At 39.4% G+C, this 20265-nt stretch overlaps 1 protein-coding gene across 2 annotated transcripts in view; it reads right to left on the bottom strand.

Moving 5' to 3' along the window:
* The window catches only part of msrab (methionine sulfoxide reductase Ab), a 65710-nt gene extending 46222 nt beyond the window's left edge, over positions 1–19488 (bottom strand). For both annotated transcript variants that reach the window (XM_077539238.1, XM_077539239.1), the window contains exons 1-3: positions 19234–19488; positions 15208–15458; positions 14494–14661 (exon numbers count right to left, since the gene is read on the bottom strand). In XM_077539238.1, the coding sequence (XP_077395364.1) occupies positions 14494–14661; positions 15208–15458; positions 19234–19280 (466 nt within the window). In that variant the 5' untranslated portion in view covers positions 19281–19488. The remainder of the gene's footprint in view (positions 1–14493; positions 14662–15207; positions 15459–19233) is intronic.
* Between the last annotated feature and the right edge of the window lie 777 nt (positions 19489–20265).

The raw sequence follows: 20265 nt of genomic DNA, 5'->3' as shown, positions 1-20265 counted from the left end.
GCACCATAAACAAACTGTCATTAGCCAAAGCTGCAACACTGATAGCATGACCTTTTCCAATGTTATGTGTACCATAAACACTAAATATTGTGTTTTAACCCATTTAAAAGCAGTATCCATTTGTTACCCTAAGTTTAGAATGTTTTTAAATTTTAGACATTTGTTTGGAAATGACCTTCAACTCATTAACTCAACTCATTTTACATATTTTTTTTAGAATTTATGCGTCTTTGTTGTTTGTGTCCATATTAACCAGGAAAGGCAGCAGGTGTCAATAGACATGACGCTTTCAGCAAAAAACCACGCTTTTGGAGCGAGGAGGAAATCGACCACTTTATTTAGCGTGGTGATTCACATAAATATGTTTATTGAACGCAAGTTAAAAGCAGAAATTACGTTATTTACATAGTTACGTTGTACGCGCGTCACGGCCTGAATGGAATATTCCAATCGAGCACAAATGGGCATGTAAACGGGAGGAACTCTGTCCGCCACGCATGTAAACATGTTACCTCGATTGTTTCAGAAACCGGAATTCTGACCTTACAGATTTTCACGATTGTTAACACACAAAAATCTAAATTTTGGCACAATTTGCACAACCTTAACTTAATGTACAAATTGCTCGACCCGAATTGTCACTACTTCAAACTCCCTTATGACTCCCTCACACTCCGACTTTCCTTCTTTACACTCTGACGCCAATTGCAAATCACCTTGTCTAAACACTATACACACTGCTCAGTTGTTGCACACACACCTCATGTAAAAAGCTCAAAGCTTCAACCTACAATACATTCTGCAGTCAATTGCACATTCACTTGTCAAAACACTACATACAATGTTCTGTTGTTACACACACTTCTCATGTGACATCAAAGTGGTATCAACCAACAACACACAGGTGTTCAAAACTCAACACATTCAGGTCTGGTGAGCAATTAGCAATCAGGACTGCAGCATATGTGTCTTGAGCCGCCTCCTCCGCGTTTGGTGAATGGAGAATCTTGACGAGAGCAACCTGAGAAGGAGAAGTGTAAGAGTGAGAGGAGGACAGAGAAGCAGGAGCAGGACATAGAGGAGCAGGAAGAGCAAGAGAATGGAGAGGAGCGGGGGGAGGACAGGGAGGAGCAGGAGAACAGAGAGGAGTAGTAGTAAGAAGACTATTATATCCAATGAGATTCATGCTGAACCATGATTTAAGCATGAGGGAGGCTGGCTTGAGGGTCTTGCTGCTGGCCTTCCTTGATGACCTCCAAGACCAACTTGTTCCACCAGATCACATTGATGATCCATGAAGATTTACCGTAATTATGTTGTCATCTGGGACAATGTGAGTTTCCACCGAGCTCTGCTTGTACGTCAGTGTTTCCAGGACCACCCACATTTTAGGGTGTTATTTCCCCCGCCATACTCTCCATTCCTCAACCCCATCGGTTGCCTTCAGGCTCATTTCATCATTAGGGCTACTAAACATTTAGCACATAAAGCAGCTAAAGCGGAAGCTGAATAGCAGCGATATGACAGTAATATGGATGATTATTTATGTGTGGGCGCAGAATGCCTCCTCCTATACGCTCAACAAGTGACGGAGAAGTCAGGACGCTGTTTTGGCGCATGTACTGCGAGCCAAAATAACATCACACCCTGCTGCAATCCCACATCTCTCCTTTTTTTAAACTCCCTCTCTTCCTCTTCCTGGCTCTCTTATCTGGCGGGGAAATGAAGCTCAATCACCTGCGGAGGAGCTGAGGGCGGCACGGGCGACTTTGCAATGCAAATGCCAGGTAATTACCCCGACACGAGGGGAGTGCAAGCGCACGTATGGAAATAGAGCAGAGTGGGGGGAGAAAAAAAAAAAGTAGAAAGAAAGAAAGCAGGAAATAGAGAAAGAGATGAAGCAAGCGGCGGGTTCACCTGCCTGTTGATGCGGGATGATTGGGGTGTCAGGAGAATGTGGGGAAAAAAAAGAGAGGGGGGATGCAAACACTATCAGATGATGTCTGGTTGTTTGCGGCATCACCGTGTGCAACCAACTACAGTAAAACAATGAATGCCATTTATGTTGTGACCTATTTTTTTCCCCTAATAAAATCTATGATCAATACGTTCAGTAGCAGCTCTGTTGCTAACCAAAACAGCAGCGGAGACTTAGCACATGTTGTAAATGAGACATGTGGTGGCTCAACAATGTGTGTCCATGTTAGTGTTCCACATCACACAATTTGTAATATAGAGTGAAACCTCAATTTTCATGATTTGTCCATTTTAGAACAACTGACTAAAAAAACAAATATCACACCAAAGCAATATTTCCCAAAGGAAATAATGCACCGGTAAATCATATACATCTGTTCTAGACACCAAAATTAAAAACAAAAAATACATTTTCTCAAGCATAACTATTAAAGCGCTTAGGGCGCCTTATAGGTAGAAAAGTGCTATACAAGTGAAAGTCAAAGTCAAAAGAAAGACAACTCCATACATGTGCTACACTTGTGCTGGGCGCGGAAATGGGGCCAGAGATATTTGTTTGGAAAACTTCGATGAGGGGAGTAGGTGGAGCCATTTCTGCATTTAGTTATTTCTTGAATTCTATCACATTTATCACCTTCTTTATCAAATAGCGGGCACTCAAATTTGTCGCATTGTGTGTAAAGGGTTCAACTGACAGCAAAGCATACCCCACAATGTACAGAATGCTTTACTCAAACTTATGTGATTCTTTTTTTTTTATTGAGTGGGACACAACGGGCAAAAAAGTGTGGTAAAACTGTGGCAATAAACTGTGTGCTTTTATTTTGACGTTTTGACAGGATGTTGTACGTCAATATGTACATATACATCCGAAAAAAAAGAAAAGAAAAAAAAAGTACTAACTGCAGTCTCCACTATTGTGTGGCCATGCTAATGTTCCACTTGACATAAGTTGTAATATACTTGTATATTTGTTTAAGATTTTTATAGTCTGCCTCATCATATGCATTAAGTGCTTTTCATAGTTTTAAATTTTGTTTTCATCTTATCTACCTTCCAATTTTAATGACAATTGTATTTCGTATATTATATATTCACCGATTTCCAGGGGTGTGCCCTAGGATTCTGTTTTGTGGCCGCTCGTCTTCATTCTTACGATGTAAGAAAATATACTACATACACTATGAGGCATTTAGAGTCCATCTGGAAGATGAACAAACTATGGTTCTTTGTGCTATAAAAGGTTAATTATGACCGTGTGTTTGTGAGTGTACAGTTGCACGCATATCATGCTTCACTGCTTCTATGTTCATATCGCATGTGTGTGTTTTAAATACAGTCTACATATGAGCATGCGTGCACCATTATGCTCATGCCCTCTAATGGGCACTTGTGTGTGTACACGCTTGTGCATGTGTGCATGTGTGTGTGTTGTGCCGCAGGATTTAATGCGTACGCCAGCTTGCAGCTGTTTCATTGTGAGCCAACGAGAGCAGAGCGACGTGCAGATGTGCTTTAAGTATCAAAGAGATTATCAAGTGACCTGGAAATGAATAAACACACGCAGTGCGGTGCACAGTGAACGCAGCACGCCGGCCGCCATGTTGTCGTCCGGGAAGCGGCAACGCGGTGGTTTGTTTGTGTGGAAGCAACAGTGTGACTCACAAGTCTGACGAGCGTTTTTGGGCGTGTAATCGCACCGTTGCTCGAGTCTCACTTTGCACTAATTAGAATAATAAATCACACCGCTTCAAAAGGGCCCTCCGACGTGGCGGCGAGCAGGTGGGACGGCGTGAAAAACAAAAGGGTTTGATTGCTCTGCCACGGTCGGTTAAAAGCAGCGTGACGCTCCACGGGGGATTCGTATTCATAAAGCGACGTGACAAATTTGGAGTCATATTTAGGTGCGTCTTCCATGTGACAAAAGTTGGACTATTGTCCGAAATGCACATTGACTGTGGGGTTGGGAGACTCATCGATTTCAACGATAACAGTAAACAACGGCTATCATGCTTCAACCTTCACAGCCCCCGCTATAAAGCAGATTTTTAAGCAAAATGTTCTTTACATGAATTTAGATTTGTGTCGCACGATTGAGCGTGGAAAGTCGATCTCTTGACATCGTGCACAAGTGGAGATCTTCTTGCTGTTCCCATTGAATGTACTTTACTAAAAGGGAATGAGAGGAGCCGCTTCAACTGAGAACGCCCGCTTTTTCTGTTTATCAAACTGTTATGACCTATATTTTGACACATTTATGCTCAGGATAATGTGGTTGATTGAGCACATCAATTCATTTTGCTTTAAACAATAAATGCACGTTAAAGTAGTAATTGTACGTAATCTCACTCTCGATTAGTACATTAGTGTGACATGTTAACTTATTACACCTGTATAACAGTGAAAAACATGAACCCTTGAGGTCCTTATAAATATCCACACTAAGAAGTCCCCATTGACAAAAATATCAGTAAAACTATCATATATTAAAATATTTTCCCACCATAAACAAGTCAGCCTTTAAAACTGCTTCAGCCTGAAATATACATATTAAATATTCATTATTTTTAAGGGATTTTAAACTCTAAAGGCCAACATGTTTGCACAACTTCAGTTTTTTTTTAATTAAAAAATGTAATTAATAAAAGAATTTCTATAGACTACATTTCAAGTGCAGTATTTGCTCATCACTAATATTAGGCCTTGAGACAGGTCAATAATTGGTAGCAGCATTGACAAAAACTGAATATCAATAGTGACATTTTATGAAACGTGAAATACATATATAGCAAGGAAATGACAAACTTGCCAATAAATTAACGGGTTACTTTAAGGGAAAAAAAAAATATCAAGCTATACGAATTACTTATATCCGAACATAAAATCACACAGGACTACTCACATTCTCAATGAAAAATATAACGCAACATATCTTCGTATGTATTCGAAATTTATGCTGCTCAGGTGCCTACATCAAAAAAAAAGTTTCACAATGAATGTGCCACAATGCCCAAACTGTTACATTTCAACACTGTAGAGCTATTTTATTAAACACATTACAATTTTTGTTGTCGTTTTATTGTGCGTCTGGAAAGGAATAACGGCATTTTCATTCCTTTCAATGAGCATGATCACGAAGCAAATTAAACTCAGTCAAGGCACCACTGAATTTCCAATGGGGGAAAAAAAATGCATGCTGACTCTTTACATTTTTATGACGGTCTGCAGTCTTTTTCCTCATTCAAGCATCTTTACCAACGCTTGAGGGTCTTCGTTCCCTACATCCCCCCTCCTCCATTCAGCAACTATTTCTGGCCTACATCTTTTGCTAAATCTCCGTCCCACCATCTTCTTTTTATCATTATTATTCCTGAAGAGACTTTGCTTGGGGGAGAAGATGCCATTTATGTGCTGAGACAAAGCCAAACGGATGAAAAGGACGCTGGGGAACAATATGTTTGCTGACGCCACCATTGTGGAACCTTCAATTTGACCCCGAGGGCTGGGATTGAGTGAGGACCCGGCTGTCTTAATGGGTGATTTTTTTGGGATGACTCCTCTAGACTTCCATCTAAATCACTTAAAAGCCCCTCATTGTACGGCGAGTAACCATCCAACCACTGCGTGCAACCCACTTTTCACTGCAGCGGTGGCCAATTGCGGATGCATTGAAAACAGGGGAAACAATGAATCCGTTAGCTCGCGTGTCTTTAGCAGCGTAGCTCGGGGACACGTTCTCTGCTCGCCGATTGGCTGCGGCGGGAGGGAAAAGTTGGCGGAAAAGACACCGCAAGGGGAGGATGGAGGCAGAAAGGATTTGAAAAGCAAAGCCTCTTTGGTAAAGAGGGAGCCGTGTGGGGGTTGCTGCTGGATGGATGGATGGATGGATGGATGGATGGATGGATGACACAAGGTTCAGATTAACCCTAATCTCAGGCTTTAGGTGAGGCAGTGCACAGGGGAAGCCAGGTGGTTCAAACTGGTAGAAGGAGGGGGAGGGGTGTTAATCTCAGCGTGCTTTTATTTTGATAGAGATATCCCCACAAAAATAAAGAGATGTTACGGATTGGCGGGGGGCGGGGCTAGCGCGATGGTAGCGGCAAGCCGATTGGCTGCTGCCTGCATGGCGACAGTGGCACATGCCCTGGTGCATGGGATTAGAAGGACAGCTCCCTAATCTGCTGTTCTAGGCTCGTATGTAGGCCAAGTGTGGCTTAGCCCGGCCGCTCTTAACGCGGCAACAGGAAGTGGACTGCCGTGATGTGTTGCGGCGCTTTAAAACAGTTGCTCTTGCCTCTGCATTGAAACATTCTTAATTGGTGCACACATTGTCAAGTGCTGCAAAACATGAAATTTATAATTTAGAAAAAAACTCAACTCATGATAATAGAAATGACAGGACAGTCATATAGCCAGTTAGCAGTTCTCTAGTTAGCCGTGGCTAGCATTAACAAGACTAGGGGTGTGAATTGCCTAGTACCTGACGATTCGATTCGTATCACGATTCACAGGTCACGATTCGATTCGATACCGATTAATCCCGATACGAATTTATAAGTCGATTGTTGCGATTTTTTTTCATTCAAATTTAGAAAATACTAATCAGTAAGCTTGTAGAGTGTAAGATTTATATGAAAATGTATTATTTATTTATATGAAATTTCAGTCTTATAGAGGTTGTAATTTGTTTCATGTTTGAACAGCATTGAAATAAAATATTAAGGCTTAATGTTCCATTCATATAACATTCTTCCATGCTTAAGGTGTGAATCCTTAAAAAAAAAAAAAAAAAAAAAAAAAAAAAAAAAAAAAAATCGATTTTGCCTATTATTGAATCGATTCGAGAATCGCGCGATGTAGTATCGCGATATATCGCCGAATCGATTTTTTAACACCCCTAAACAAGACACCAAAGTATTTTGCCCAAAAGAAATACTTCATCCCTCATATGTTATCATAGGGTGCCCACTTGTTTTCTTATGGTGAACGTCATATACTCTCATACAACAGACCTACAGTATTATCTATTGTCTTATGATGTATTTCATCATTGACCCTCAGACATTCTCATGCAGTGAACCTCATACATCTCATATATGAGAACCTCATGTTCAAATACAGTGAACTCTGTTCTCCTACAAGCTCAGACGTTCTCATTACAAGACTCTCGTATGTTGTCATAAAGTGAACTTCATGTTCTTATGCAGTGAAAATCATACGTTCTCCACAAGTAACTTCACGTGTTCTCATACAGTGAACATTATGTACGATGCACTATGAACTGAGTACGATATTTTTCGGATTATACCTCGCGCCGGGTAATACATTGTACCAGAATGCATCATGGGTGCGGAAATACTTTCCGAAACTCAGGGTGCTGTTCAAATGTGTCGTTGGGTTATCAAGTGACCAAAAAAAAAAAAAAGTGCGGGCAGCAAAAGAGTTCCGGTTGGATGAAACTCCTGCTTCTAACTATGGAAAAGTGTTTCTATTTGTGTGGTCAAATCTTATACTAATGCAAAATCCTTGTAGTGGCGGACCACCACACAGCATGCTGGAAACAGAGTAACATCACACAGTTGCCATGACTACAGTGTTTTTTCATCTTTGAATTCTTCTTTTGCTTCCATTTCTTCTTCTACTTTGTTTTGGTGGTTGGCATATAATTTGTGTGCATTAACGTCGGTGGATAGAAGGTCGCAGAAATGCACAGGAAGTCAACACGAACGGGCGACGAGAATTTTGGGTGCTAGTCCGAGCTCTAATTTTAAAATACACAAGTCACACCTGAGTGTATGTCGCAGGAACAAACTATGAAAAAAAAAAGCCCGAAACATACAGTACATTCTCATCTAGTGAACCATTGTTTTCAGACAGTGAATCTCTGATGCTATCTTATCACATGTATGCTCTCATACATGACCTATTAGTGAAGCTCATTTGGTCTCATACAACATCACATTACCAAATAAGGAAATTTAGAATATGTTCTTACTGGGTGCATGTTCTAATTCAGCACATTTATTATGCTCTCATATACAGTAAACCAGTTGCTCTGAAATGGTCAACCTCCTATCATACAGTATGTGTTCTCATACAGTGGAACTATTATGTTCTCATAAAATGAACTTAACATGGTCTAATACTCTCATACTGTAAGTTATACAATTAACCACACACTTTCATAGCGTAAACCTAACAACATTACACTATGGAAAATGGAATGTAAATGTATACTGTTATCAGATAATTGGACCACTCATGACTTCATGTTCTCAAGTCACTGTCCATTAATGTACAACGACAAACTTAACTGAGTTCTAAAAAGGCACCGTGATGATTATATAAATTAGTCGCGCTTATTAGTAATATATATATATATATATATATATAAAAAAAAACAGCACAGTGCTTTCTGCTTAACTAGGCTGCAAAATTGATTTGCCTGCATGACATTCTGTGAGCGTTATTGTTCATCACAGAATATGTCAGCCATGTAGTTCCATTACAAGTACAATTAAAAACAAAAAAGCAGAGTATTAATCATTTTAAAAAGCACTCAATGCGACAAACAGTGCTGTTGACTATTAATGGGATGATTCATAAGCCTACACAGTGTAACTATAAGGTAGTTGCTTTATTTAAAAAAAATACAAGAACAAATCAGATTGTATAGGTCAAATATTTAGTTGAAGTTTAGTAATACTTTTTACCTAATGTCTAATCGCCTATCCTATGTATTGTTGTATTTTTGTGAAAAAGGTCAATTGGAGTTTTACACAGTGCTGTCTATTTTTTATTTTTATTTTTACACCTGATATCATTATTGCCGTGTTTTCTTCCTCCCTACTGTACACCCTAAAGCGAAATCAGTCGTGTGTCAAACAATAACATGTGAACATGAGAGGAACGGTGCAAAAACGGGAAGTAGGTCACATAGCAATTTATTTGACAAAAAAAAAAAAAAGAGGGAGGCTGAGGGGGGGATGGTGGAAGGGGAAGTGGGGCACGCTGTGTGCAGAGGCGGCGGGATTTTTGTTATTTTGGGGGAGAACGCGGCAGATTTTTTTTTGTGTCTGCATGCTTAAAGGAAAGTTGCGGAAAGGCACTCCAAACGTGACAAATTTATTTGGGGTGAGGTGTATAGGAGTGATACTGTATTGTGGTCGCTGGAGTGCATCGACACTGGCGACACACAAACACACACGCACACAAACACTTCCTGATCCCGATTAAACCCGCTCGACATCATCATGTAGACCGCGTCACCCCCAAGCACGCTACATACATTAGCATCTGAGCAGGTTCAAATAACAGTGTCTATTTGAATTATTAAATGTTTTATATTGTATTAAAAGTGCTGCTGTTTTGATTCTATACACTAAATGTGTTCAATAGAGAATATATTCACATATTAATCCAGGGTAGTGATTCTTGGATTAGAAAACGCACTATTTGACGTGATAAATACAGTATATAGAAAACGTGGATTGCAAATGAAATGTTTGCATCATATATTTAAATATTACAGAAATTTACTGGGGAAAATACTATCAAAAATAATAATAATAATAATAATAATAATAATAAATATCAACCATGTTTATCTTTAAAATAAAAATAACTGACATATTTGGAATTTTTTAGTTTTAATTCAGTTATTGCTGCAATGTGAAATAATTTAAAATACCTTCATGTATTTTCATTTGATTCTCTGTACTGTGTGTTTGTGTATTCAGCAAATTAATATTTTGTTATAGTGTCTACTGTAGTAGAGTGATTCCAACTGGAAACAAATGACTTGTGTGTTTTAACATTGAACAATAAAGATGCTTCAAATTAAAGTTGGGTATAAGGTGGGCGAATACGGACGTAGGGCCTGAATTAATATTGTGAGAGTATTTAGTAGTCGATGGGAGACAATCTGTGCAGACTGAGGATGTGCAAAGCCACATTAACACATGAGCGAGGCTCTGGAGCACCAGTCTTCTCTAATGACTCCATAATCCCGCCCAAATGCTGCCTGCTTGCTAATCTCTCCATCGGATTACCCAAGTGGGGACGAACCCTGCGCTCTATTTGTCTCAACCCGGCTCTACTCCGAGCCGACGCCTTCTTCCTGCATGGGAACCCTCGTATACAGTCAATCTCATGTGTTCTCGTGCAGCGAAACTAATACCGGCATGTAGTACACTGCAATATTCATAGTAAACTGCTTATATTCTCATACAATCTCCCTCATATCCCCATACGCTGAACCAAATACATTCTCATATACTAACCCTCATTTTATCAAACTGTGAAACTAAAATGTATGCTCACATTCTAAATGGGGGTGTTCATCTCTACAATGGAAAATGATTCGATACATATCTCAATATATGGACTACAAAATGATTGAATTATGCTTCAGTTCAATGTCCTTCATTGCCAATCACAAATAAGAATCGTACAAAAACAGCTTGTACGTTGCAGCCAACTACAGTGTAGTGTAGCAGCCCCTCCCCCTTCGCTGAGCACGACACGTTATAGACCAAACCAGCAATTGAATCATAACATGTTTTCTGTACTATCAAATTGAAAAAAATTGAAATCAGGTATTTGTATAATAAAAGGAATGGAAATTTGGATAGAATGTTTTTCTCTTAGTATTGACAGATTAATCGAAGAATAAATAATCGTTATTGAGCAGCTTTAAAATTTAAAAATTCATGTGATCGCATCGGAATTGGCAGCATAAAACCATAAACAACCCTAAACCTACTGTGGGCTTAACAAAATAAAATAAAATAAAATAAAATAAAATAAAATAAAATAAAATAAAATAAATAATTATAGCCTACTATGGAACTAAACTGTTCTTTTATTCATACACCAATCTTCATATGGTCTCATGCAGTTAAACTCATCTTCTCATAGTAAACTAAAGATACTGTTTTCTCATACAATGGACCTCAAACAGCAAACCTATGTTCTCATATACTTCTCATATGCGTTCTCAGCCAGTCAACTGAGCACACTCGCATAAAGTCAACCTCACATTACCTTCTTTTACGGTGAAACTTGTATGTTCTCAATGTCATCTTACTCACGCAATCAACTTCGCATGTTCTCATGCAGTGAAACTCATATGTGCTCATACACGGTGTCGAAAATGTTCTCAAGGCGTGAACAAGCTTTTAGATTCTCATACAGTGAACCCTCCCTTGCTCTGCTATAAAGTTCTGCATAAGGAAATTGAACCACATTTAGTGAAATTAAACTGGACACCATCGCTCACTATTAGGCAGTAAAAACCTTGTGATTTGCCCTCAGTCCATTAGCAAAGAAAGGGAATAATTAGACTGGGCAAGTTACAATTACATACACTGAAAGATAATTGTAGTATAGGTGTATCATTCCAGATGTAATGACAGTGATTTTAAAAAAGTTGAGTAAAACAAGTCTTGTAATGAACTACAATTATATTCTGGGGTGAGTAGTATTTTGGAATTTAAAAAAATAGATTCAAACGAAGGTAAAAGAAGAAAGTGGAGGCCGTTAAAAGCAAATAAAGAGAATCAAAAGGAATTCATTTAGAGTCTTTAAAGAAAAAAAATCCATAACTCCCTATATCAAAGCACGACTCAGGGCTTTTTCCTGTCAATTTACGTCGGACTTCAGGAGAATCTAAGCCCATTTTACTGGTCACACGTCTACCATGTCCTATTCTTTCTATCCGCTATAGAAAAACGCCATTTTGTGGGCCTAAAAATGTCGCTTTGATTTTACAGCAGCGCTTGTATGCCTGGCCCTGCACGTGTGTGTGTGTGTGTGTGTGTGTGCGTGTCTGTCCTATGCACTGTAGCTCAAACTGCAGTCGACAGCCTGCAACAACGCTTAGCGACGTCGTAACACTCCGCACAGCTCGAGCGAAAAATTGCACCTACATTTGATTTTTGCAGACGATTTTTGGCTGCCAAAGATCAAAATAGATATTTTACACCTTGATAAAAATGGAGATCAAAGTGTGTGTCTAAATACGATCTGGGCAGCACTCAAATGCAAATTAATGATCCACATAACGTGTAAAAATAAATAAATAAATAAATAAAAACGAATCAGGAGCATGTGCGTGCAGAATAAAGCAAAATAAAATGTGTTGAATTGCATCATATTTTTTTTCATAAATTTACTAGGGCCCTCAGAGCACTTCAGCATCCTGCGTTAACATAACAGATGGACGCATTACGGTTGTAAAGGTTTGGCAAGTGAAGCATGAGATGGAGGTGCGTTCGATTCGACGTTGTTAGCGGAGGAGAGGGGTGGGCTGGGGTTGCTTTTTTGTTCCTGCGGCTGTCCCGTTTCCCGCGATCAGCTGACGGATGATGGAGCGCGGAAGGGGTCAGGGGGCAAAACCTTGCATTGTCAGCCGAGCCGCTCACCGCTCTCCCCCTTCCACTCCCAACCCATCTCCCGTGGGGGTTCCCCCTCCCATGGCTGCCCCCCCCACCTCCCCTTTCACGTGCAACCTCCTCCATTGACATGCATTTATCAAACGTGTTGTGCAAAAGGGCGGCCATTGCTCTTGTATGTCATGTATGACACTTCTACATGCAACATACTTGGGTATCGGTAAATGGGCCCGATTTGGATATTTTCATTTTTGTTGCCAGTGGTTTACATAATGTCTGCTGTGTTGATTCAATTTGTGAGGACAATCAATTTATATTGGTACACAAATGTCATTTCATAAGTGTAGTCCTGGATAAAGATATAATTAAATAATAAATGTGGATGTCGTGCATTCTCAGGTTGTCATACAGTGAATCGAATATGTGGTCAGGGATAATTTTGTTCTGCTGAAGTGAACGTACACAGTGTATCACGTTGGCCCTTATACAGTGAACCTAGTATGTTATTATTACTATTATTGAACAACTAATCAATTCTCAAATCAATAATTATATTGGACAATCAATTAATCGTTCCGTGACCTCATTTAATTTTATATTGTCCAAGTCCTCAGAAAATCAAGTACTCAACAGTAAATTCTTAGATTTGGCAATGATCTACATTTTTGTCTCTTTACTAACACGGTACTGAAAACAACCAGTAACTGATTCCTAATTCATCTGTTTAGTGTTGTGTGAAATAATGCCCTGTTTTTTTTGTTTTTTGTTTTAATAAAAGCGTGGAAATTAGGGCTGGGTATTGATACTTGAATCGATTTGATTTCCATTCGCAAGAATTCCATTTGATTTGATTTCGAAGTTTTGTTTTTTAAATTCAATTCAATAAAATGGAACATGAATTTTTTTTGTCAAGAATATATGGGAAAAGACATTTAAAAAATCAATATATGGTTTTATGAATTGATATTGGGCTATGATGAGTATAATTTATTCAATTTGATAAAGTAAAGTTAAAATTCCAGCCCCAAATGGATATTCAAATGATTTTTATTGTACTCGATTCATTTATTAATCACCTAAATAATGGACATGTGAAAATTGTTAGTTGCAGCCCTACTTTGAACCTAGCACATTTCTTCAACCAAATACAATGTCACATATTGTACCCCAAGTTCGTTCTCGTACCATGCTCATAAGTCCAGACATAAAACCTACTACCTTCTCATTATGTGATGTTTGTGCCAATACCGTGAAATGATGAATTGAGTATGTATGTTCTACCGTGCACTTCATCGCTTCTCATGCAGTGAATCTAGAGTGAACAATGCATAGTCACATACAACAGACCTAATAATCCAGTCGGTTCTCATGCAGTAAACCTCATACGTTTTCCTGTACAAAACCAAAAGTGTTCTTTTACATCCAACCTAGTACGCTCTTTCGCAGTGAACCCAATACGTCTTCGTTCATTTACCGACGACGACACGTTGCCCTCACACGTATGACGTATGACACATGAACTTCCCTGAACCCCGCCACTGACGTCGCCGTGCGACGATTGCATCCATGAACGCTGCGGACTTCGCTGCATATATGTGCATGTAAAGGGACGAGACAGCCCCCCCCCCTTCTTTTAGCCAAAACCATCGCATCGTCACAACCGCCCCACCCCACCCCCAGCCCAGTTTTTCCTATGTAATCCCTGCCAGCTGGCCTCGTTGGTTAATCCCTCTGCACTGATCAGATAGGCCACGCATCCAGTACGGGACAGGGGCAGATAGGGGCGGGACGCTCCTGTCTATGCGTGAGTGTGTACGCGTGTGTGTGTTGATGAGGTGGGGGGTGGTGTCGACCAGAAAGCATAAATTGCCGCTCGTGCCTTCGCCTCGGCGCAGTGTGTCTGTGTGCGAGCCAGTCGCCTCTTCTTCCTCCTCCTCCACCTCCGCCTCCTCCTCCTCCTCCTCCTCCATCCCTTTATCTCCTCTTCCCTTGGATGCTCATACATATATACCTACGTGGCTTATATATGTATCCTTTTGGGCTTTTTTTTTTTCCTTCCCTGAATGGATTTTTCCTCCACAACGGTTTATATACTTTTTTTTTTTTTTAAAAACCTCCCTACCTGTTTTGTTTTTTTCCTGACTGCATGCCTCCCATCCCCTTGTTGTCCGCCATCCCAGCATCCCTCCTTTATCCTGCAAGCCGGCAAGAGGACCTCGGGATGCGGAATCGGGGACCACGGATGCGCCAAAACGAGAGGAAATACTGCAGCCTCCTCTCCTGTTCTCATCTGGGATATGACAACAAGTGCATTAGTTATTTTTCTAGGTAAACCAATTAATTGTTCAAAAAAAAAAGTTAGGAAGTTCCTTGGACTAACATTTCTGCTTATCACACCAGTGTTTGAATTTGTTTATTTCGAGCCTGTTAGCGACAGAGAGGTGACGGGAGAGTGGGAGGACGGACGTAAGGGGAGGGAGGGAGGAGGATGAGGGAGATAACAACGCGGCTTTACCGACTGTAACGATGCGACGCTTAAAGCCGTTAAGCGGCGGCGTTTGTGGGGGGGGCGGGGTGTAGGAGGTGATGATGGCGTCGTGTGCAGGAATGGGAGCCGGCCGTTTCCAGCTTGCTATATCTCGCATGGATGCATGTGTCTTTTGTTGCCCCCGCCCCCCCCGCCGCAATCGCTCGCGAACGTCGCCGCGACGGGTAACGTCAACGGTGTTCCGGTGTTTGGTTTGAGCTCTTTGTGTTCACAGTGGACCTTGATTTAATTTCAATACAATTAAGGCACGCGGTGAATGCCAAGAGAGAAGCCACAGTCTTCGCTCACCTGACGACGAGATGTCACGTACGTATGGGCCGCCCGTAGGACGCGGCGCACAAAAGGCGCAGTGAAGGTTAAGCAGCTTTGACGAGGGGATCCGGGTCGGTACCGTCAAAAGACGTTTAAATGGTCGCGGTGCCATCACAAGCAGCTTAGCGGCGTGGGCCAAGTGGACAGAGGGCTCGCACGTAGGGGTGGTAGGGGGGTGCCATGTGGTGACAGCGGGCACTTTGAAGGTCTGCCAGTTTCCGCTTGACCTGTAATGACAACACAAGGTTAGATAGAATGTGGCATACGGGTTTAAAAGAAGAAAAAAAAAAAAGAAAAAAAATGATGCCAGTTTATTTCTAACAAAAATGTAAATTGTTGCAATGGAAATCATGCACCTCCAAATCTTGAGAGATTTAATTTTTAATAAATATCAGAAAATGCTAAGAAAAGATGTAAAAAAAAAAGAAGAAGAAAATATATATATATTTTTGATAACATAAATGAGAATATTTACACATCTCAAATAATCCAATAATTTGAAAAAAAAATTCAAATATTATTTCGACCAACATGCGTATTACTATTCACATTTTTTTCCAGGTGTCTAAAAAACTGAACTTACATAATTTACATATGCTTTTTTTGTGTATGTACTTTTGTCATTTCATTCCAATTTTTATTTATTTATTTTTTGGTTTGTTGTACAAAAAAAAAGGAAAAAAATCCCAATAAAGAAATCATTTCATGCACCAAATTTCCGTTTGTTTATTTTTTAATGCCAAAAAAATGATGTAACGAAAGCAAAAATATATTTTTTTTAAAATTTGTACAATCATAGTGCTCATTTGAATGCCATTTGAACATATAGTCCGTTCGCCATATTCAGGCCTGCCAAATGAAACTTCAGAGAACGCAAAAAACATTGTTTTAATTTAAACCCACAATAATTTTACAAAACAAAAACACATCTATTTTCTAATCAATGTGATTAGTTTGAGAAGATGTGATTTTTTATTTTATTATTTTATTATTATTATTATTATTTTTGTGGGCCAAGCACTTCGGTGCCAATCCTATAGCACTAAAGCATTTGAAGCACAATGGCGCAGTTGCATTCACTGCAGCACGTTGGCCTTTATGTTGTGATTTCCTGACGGCCCTTTTGAGGCACAATGAGCGCGTGCGGAAGGGCAAGTGTGGCGAGGTCATCAACTGCTTTTTTTTTTTTTTCTTTCAGGGCGCCATCTTGATCGCTGTCTGCGCATTATGCACGTCGGCGCTATAGAATTGGGACACCCCAACCTCCCCTCTGCAGAAATGAAGAGGGGTGGGGGTGGGGATAGGGGGTTAGACAGCAGGTGACCCCATATATATTAATATATACACACACACTGCTACCATACATCATCATGACATGTTATTACTATTGTTAAAGAGCCTCACTGTTTAACATTCTGATGTACAATATCATATGGGGAAATAACGTGACTTTTTGGGGTCTTTACATGGGGTGGGAATTGTGCCATAACGATATATTAAAAGAAAACCATCTATGACACGTGACGTCACCATATTTCAAATAATGTTGAAAGAAAAACCTCTGTTAAGCATTGAGGAATAAAAATCTAAAATGAACTACAGTATATTACCAAGAAAATATCATCCAATGAAAACATTTTTTTCTCAAAAAGATTCAAACTAAACAATATATTCAATAATTTCTGTCTTACACGTTCAGTCATTACTTTGTTTTACTTTTTCATTATATAAAATATCGCGACATAAAAAAAAAAAAACATCATTCAATAAGTGTGATGTGTTTACAAATTACTGTTATATAGTAATCACTGTATGTTAACATTTTAAACGCATTTTCAAGAGTCAAGACTAAAAACAAAATGGTCACAAATCGCACACTTTGTTGCAAAAGAATGTCCCCTGACCAGACCAAACGCGCAAATGACAATTTTGGCACCTCAAACTGTCTTCTTCTTTTCACAATCACAATATGTTTCATGGGTTGTTGAGTGACAGTGTTGTCACATTAGCACAAAACTGTCACCACATGCACATACTTGGTTTTCATGTCAATTTGAGCTGTCCATAAGCATACTTTGATAAAACACAAACGAAAAATTCTCATTTATCTCTTTACAGCCACCTTATGCCAACATTGATAATAAAAGATCATCAAAATCTGCAGTTTCTGCACATACTTGGTTTCAGCTCAAACACTGGCTAATAACGGATGTCATGGCGAGTGATTCTGGAAATACTTCAAACTTGTTTTAACAATATAAAGTGATGCCCTAACTTCTGAAGTTACAAGCTGTCACTTTTTTTCTTCTTCTTCCTTGTGGTGTGTGTACACGCTTTCCTCTGTTTATTAAACAGTCTAAACAGTCAAATGCACAAATACGAAAATTCATGCCTACGGCAATGTTCCGGACATAACTTGCTAGGCACATTTTCTGTTGTGACTTCCAGGTTGTGAGTTGTGACTCCCCAAGATTAGATTTTTTTTTAAGTTACATTGTTTTTTTAATGTTTTTTTCATAGCATCATAATTCCAACTGTTCAAACAGTCAAGTGTCTGCATCATCTATTTACTAAAAAGACAAACTATCAATGAATGTACTATTCAGAACTTCTCAATACCTTACAGAATAAATAAAATATTGGATCAATTATCAATATTGTTTCCCTTTTCATCATTTTATTGGAAGATCCTTGCTTGTGCGCGCACACACACACACACACACACACACACACACACACAGCCGAGTCAAATCAATCTAATTTAGTCATGTAAATAGAGGTCGGCGCAGGCGACATGGCGAAGCGTCACTAATGGAAGAAAGAGATGGATGCCTTATGATAATGAAGGTACAATGAAGCACAAGCATGACCTTGCGGCGCCAAGTGTGGAACCGCGCACACACAACGACACACGCCTCTCCTCCTTCCACCCCCACACACCAACTAATTACAGGGTGAAAGGGGCACATCCTAGCATTTTTTCTTGTGTGCGCAGTTAAAATGTCGCCGCAAAAACAAACCTCCCCAATAAAAAGGTGTGATGCTAGCTAAGAGTTGTACCATAGCACATGCTCAAAAAGACAAGAAAACATACGCAGACCAACTGGAACAATGCCAGGCAAAATTTCGAGATTATAATTTGGGTAACACATATTATGTACACCTCTTACTCAGCTTGACAGACAGCCGAGTCAACCTATGGAAAGGTTTTCCTTTTACACTGACCAAAGGTAGAACTCGGGGTGATCCCCCCCTGCTTTAGGTTAATTCTTATATCCACGCGTGTCATCCATCCATGTTGTTTGTGTCGTATGAGCTAGCTAGCATTAAGTTACACAATGAGGGCTGTCTCTTCAATCCAGCATCCAAGTTTGCAAACTCCCTTTCTCCAACAAACAATCAGGAATCAGCTTCAGAAATCTGGTGATCCGTGATTGGTCATTACCTGATCCATGACAACTTCTTTTTCAGTCCACAACAAGTGGCAAAATGGCCGCCTCCTGAGATGGCGAACACAAGGGGGATTTTGCTGCTTAACTCATATTCCATAAACACATTATCAGTCAGAAGACTGTGATTATACAATTGTTGAGGCCAGACTAAACATATTGTAAAGGCAATATTTGGGTTGACTTTCACTTTAAAGATTCATTAAATATTTATTTGAATGGATATCAAACTCAACTACAATTTTAAATGATATTCGTCTTTGTTGTTGTCTTCTTAAGGACGCCTAACTAATTTTATTAATTTGAATTTCCCATCCCCCACAGGCAGCAACGAGGAGCCAAAATGGAGTCCCTGGAGACCCTGAGATAAGAGTCACGGGAGTTGCCCTGGAGGCAGCGTGCTTTACAGTTTCTACGCACACGCGACACGTGCCGTCGCCCCATGCCCCCAAGTGCCTCCCACCTCCACCCCACGTCTAAACAAACACACACACGCACACATTATCAGCATCCTCAACTAACCCCTGCGTGGACACAAAAAAAGTTCACTTACTCAAGCGTGGGAAAAAGACATCCAAGAAGCGTGTGTGACCAACACATGGGGAACACTCACATCAAGTAACCCTTCACGATTAAAAACAAAATACCTTGCCATGTTAATAACTATTTGAATTTACCCTTTCTGTGACAATGTGTGACAAAAAGCGTGAGGTACACTTAAAACAAACATCATTGTATGTTCGCTAACAAACGCTGAACCACGTCGTGGCGTGCTTGCGATATCGTTCAACCCGGAAGAACGGTGGCCTAAAAAGGTCTTACTTAAACGCCCATTCCAAATATTAAAAAATAAAACCGTAAAATTGATAATTTTATTTACAAGATTACATAGGTAAACATGTAGCTTTGTGAAAACTATTTAACTTTTAACCAACTTTTACTTCTTCCGACTACATTTTGAAAAAGTAGTAACTTTTAACACGTTGTTTCAGTATGAGATTATTTACATGGGACATTTTTCTGTGAATTGTTTCTGAACTTTATGTTCAAAATGATGAATATGATTAATCAGTAATATGTAAATTATTTTTTTTTCTTCAGCAACCATCTTAAAATGGATATTGTTTAAATATTTTTAAATGGTCACATTTAAGATCTTTAAATCTTCATATACGGTAGGCTATATCATACACATTGAGGCGACAAGTTTATTAGGATTTGTTTTATTTGTATTTTTTTTGTTTAAGTCGTGGACTATTGATTGTTTTGGCAGTTTGTAGGAAAATTTCATTTTGAAGATCAAATACAGTATACAGGACTGTCTCGGAAAATTAGAATATTGTGATAAAGTCCATTATTTTCTGTAATGCAATTAAATAAGCAAAAATGCCATACATTCTGGATTCATTACAAATCAACTGAAATATTGATGATTATGGCTTACAGCTCAAGAAAACTCAAATATCCTATCTCAAAATATTAGAATATTTCCTCAGACCAAGTTAAAAAATAAAAATAAATAAATCCATAATCAGCAATATTAAAACAAAATGTTTGCAATATTTCAGTTGATTTGTAATGAATC

This window comes from Festucalex cinctus, chromosome 12, assembly GCF_051991245.1.
Source record: "Festucalex cinctus isolate MCC-2025b chromosome 12, RoL_Fcin_1.0, whole genome shotgun sequence".
In the NCBI taxonomy this organism is placed as follows: domain Eukaryota; kingdom Metazoa; phylum Chordata; class Actinopteri; order Syngnathiformes; family Syngnathidae; genus Festucalex; species Festucalex cinctus.
This window is presented reverse-complemented; position numbering and strand designations above follow the sequence as displayed.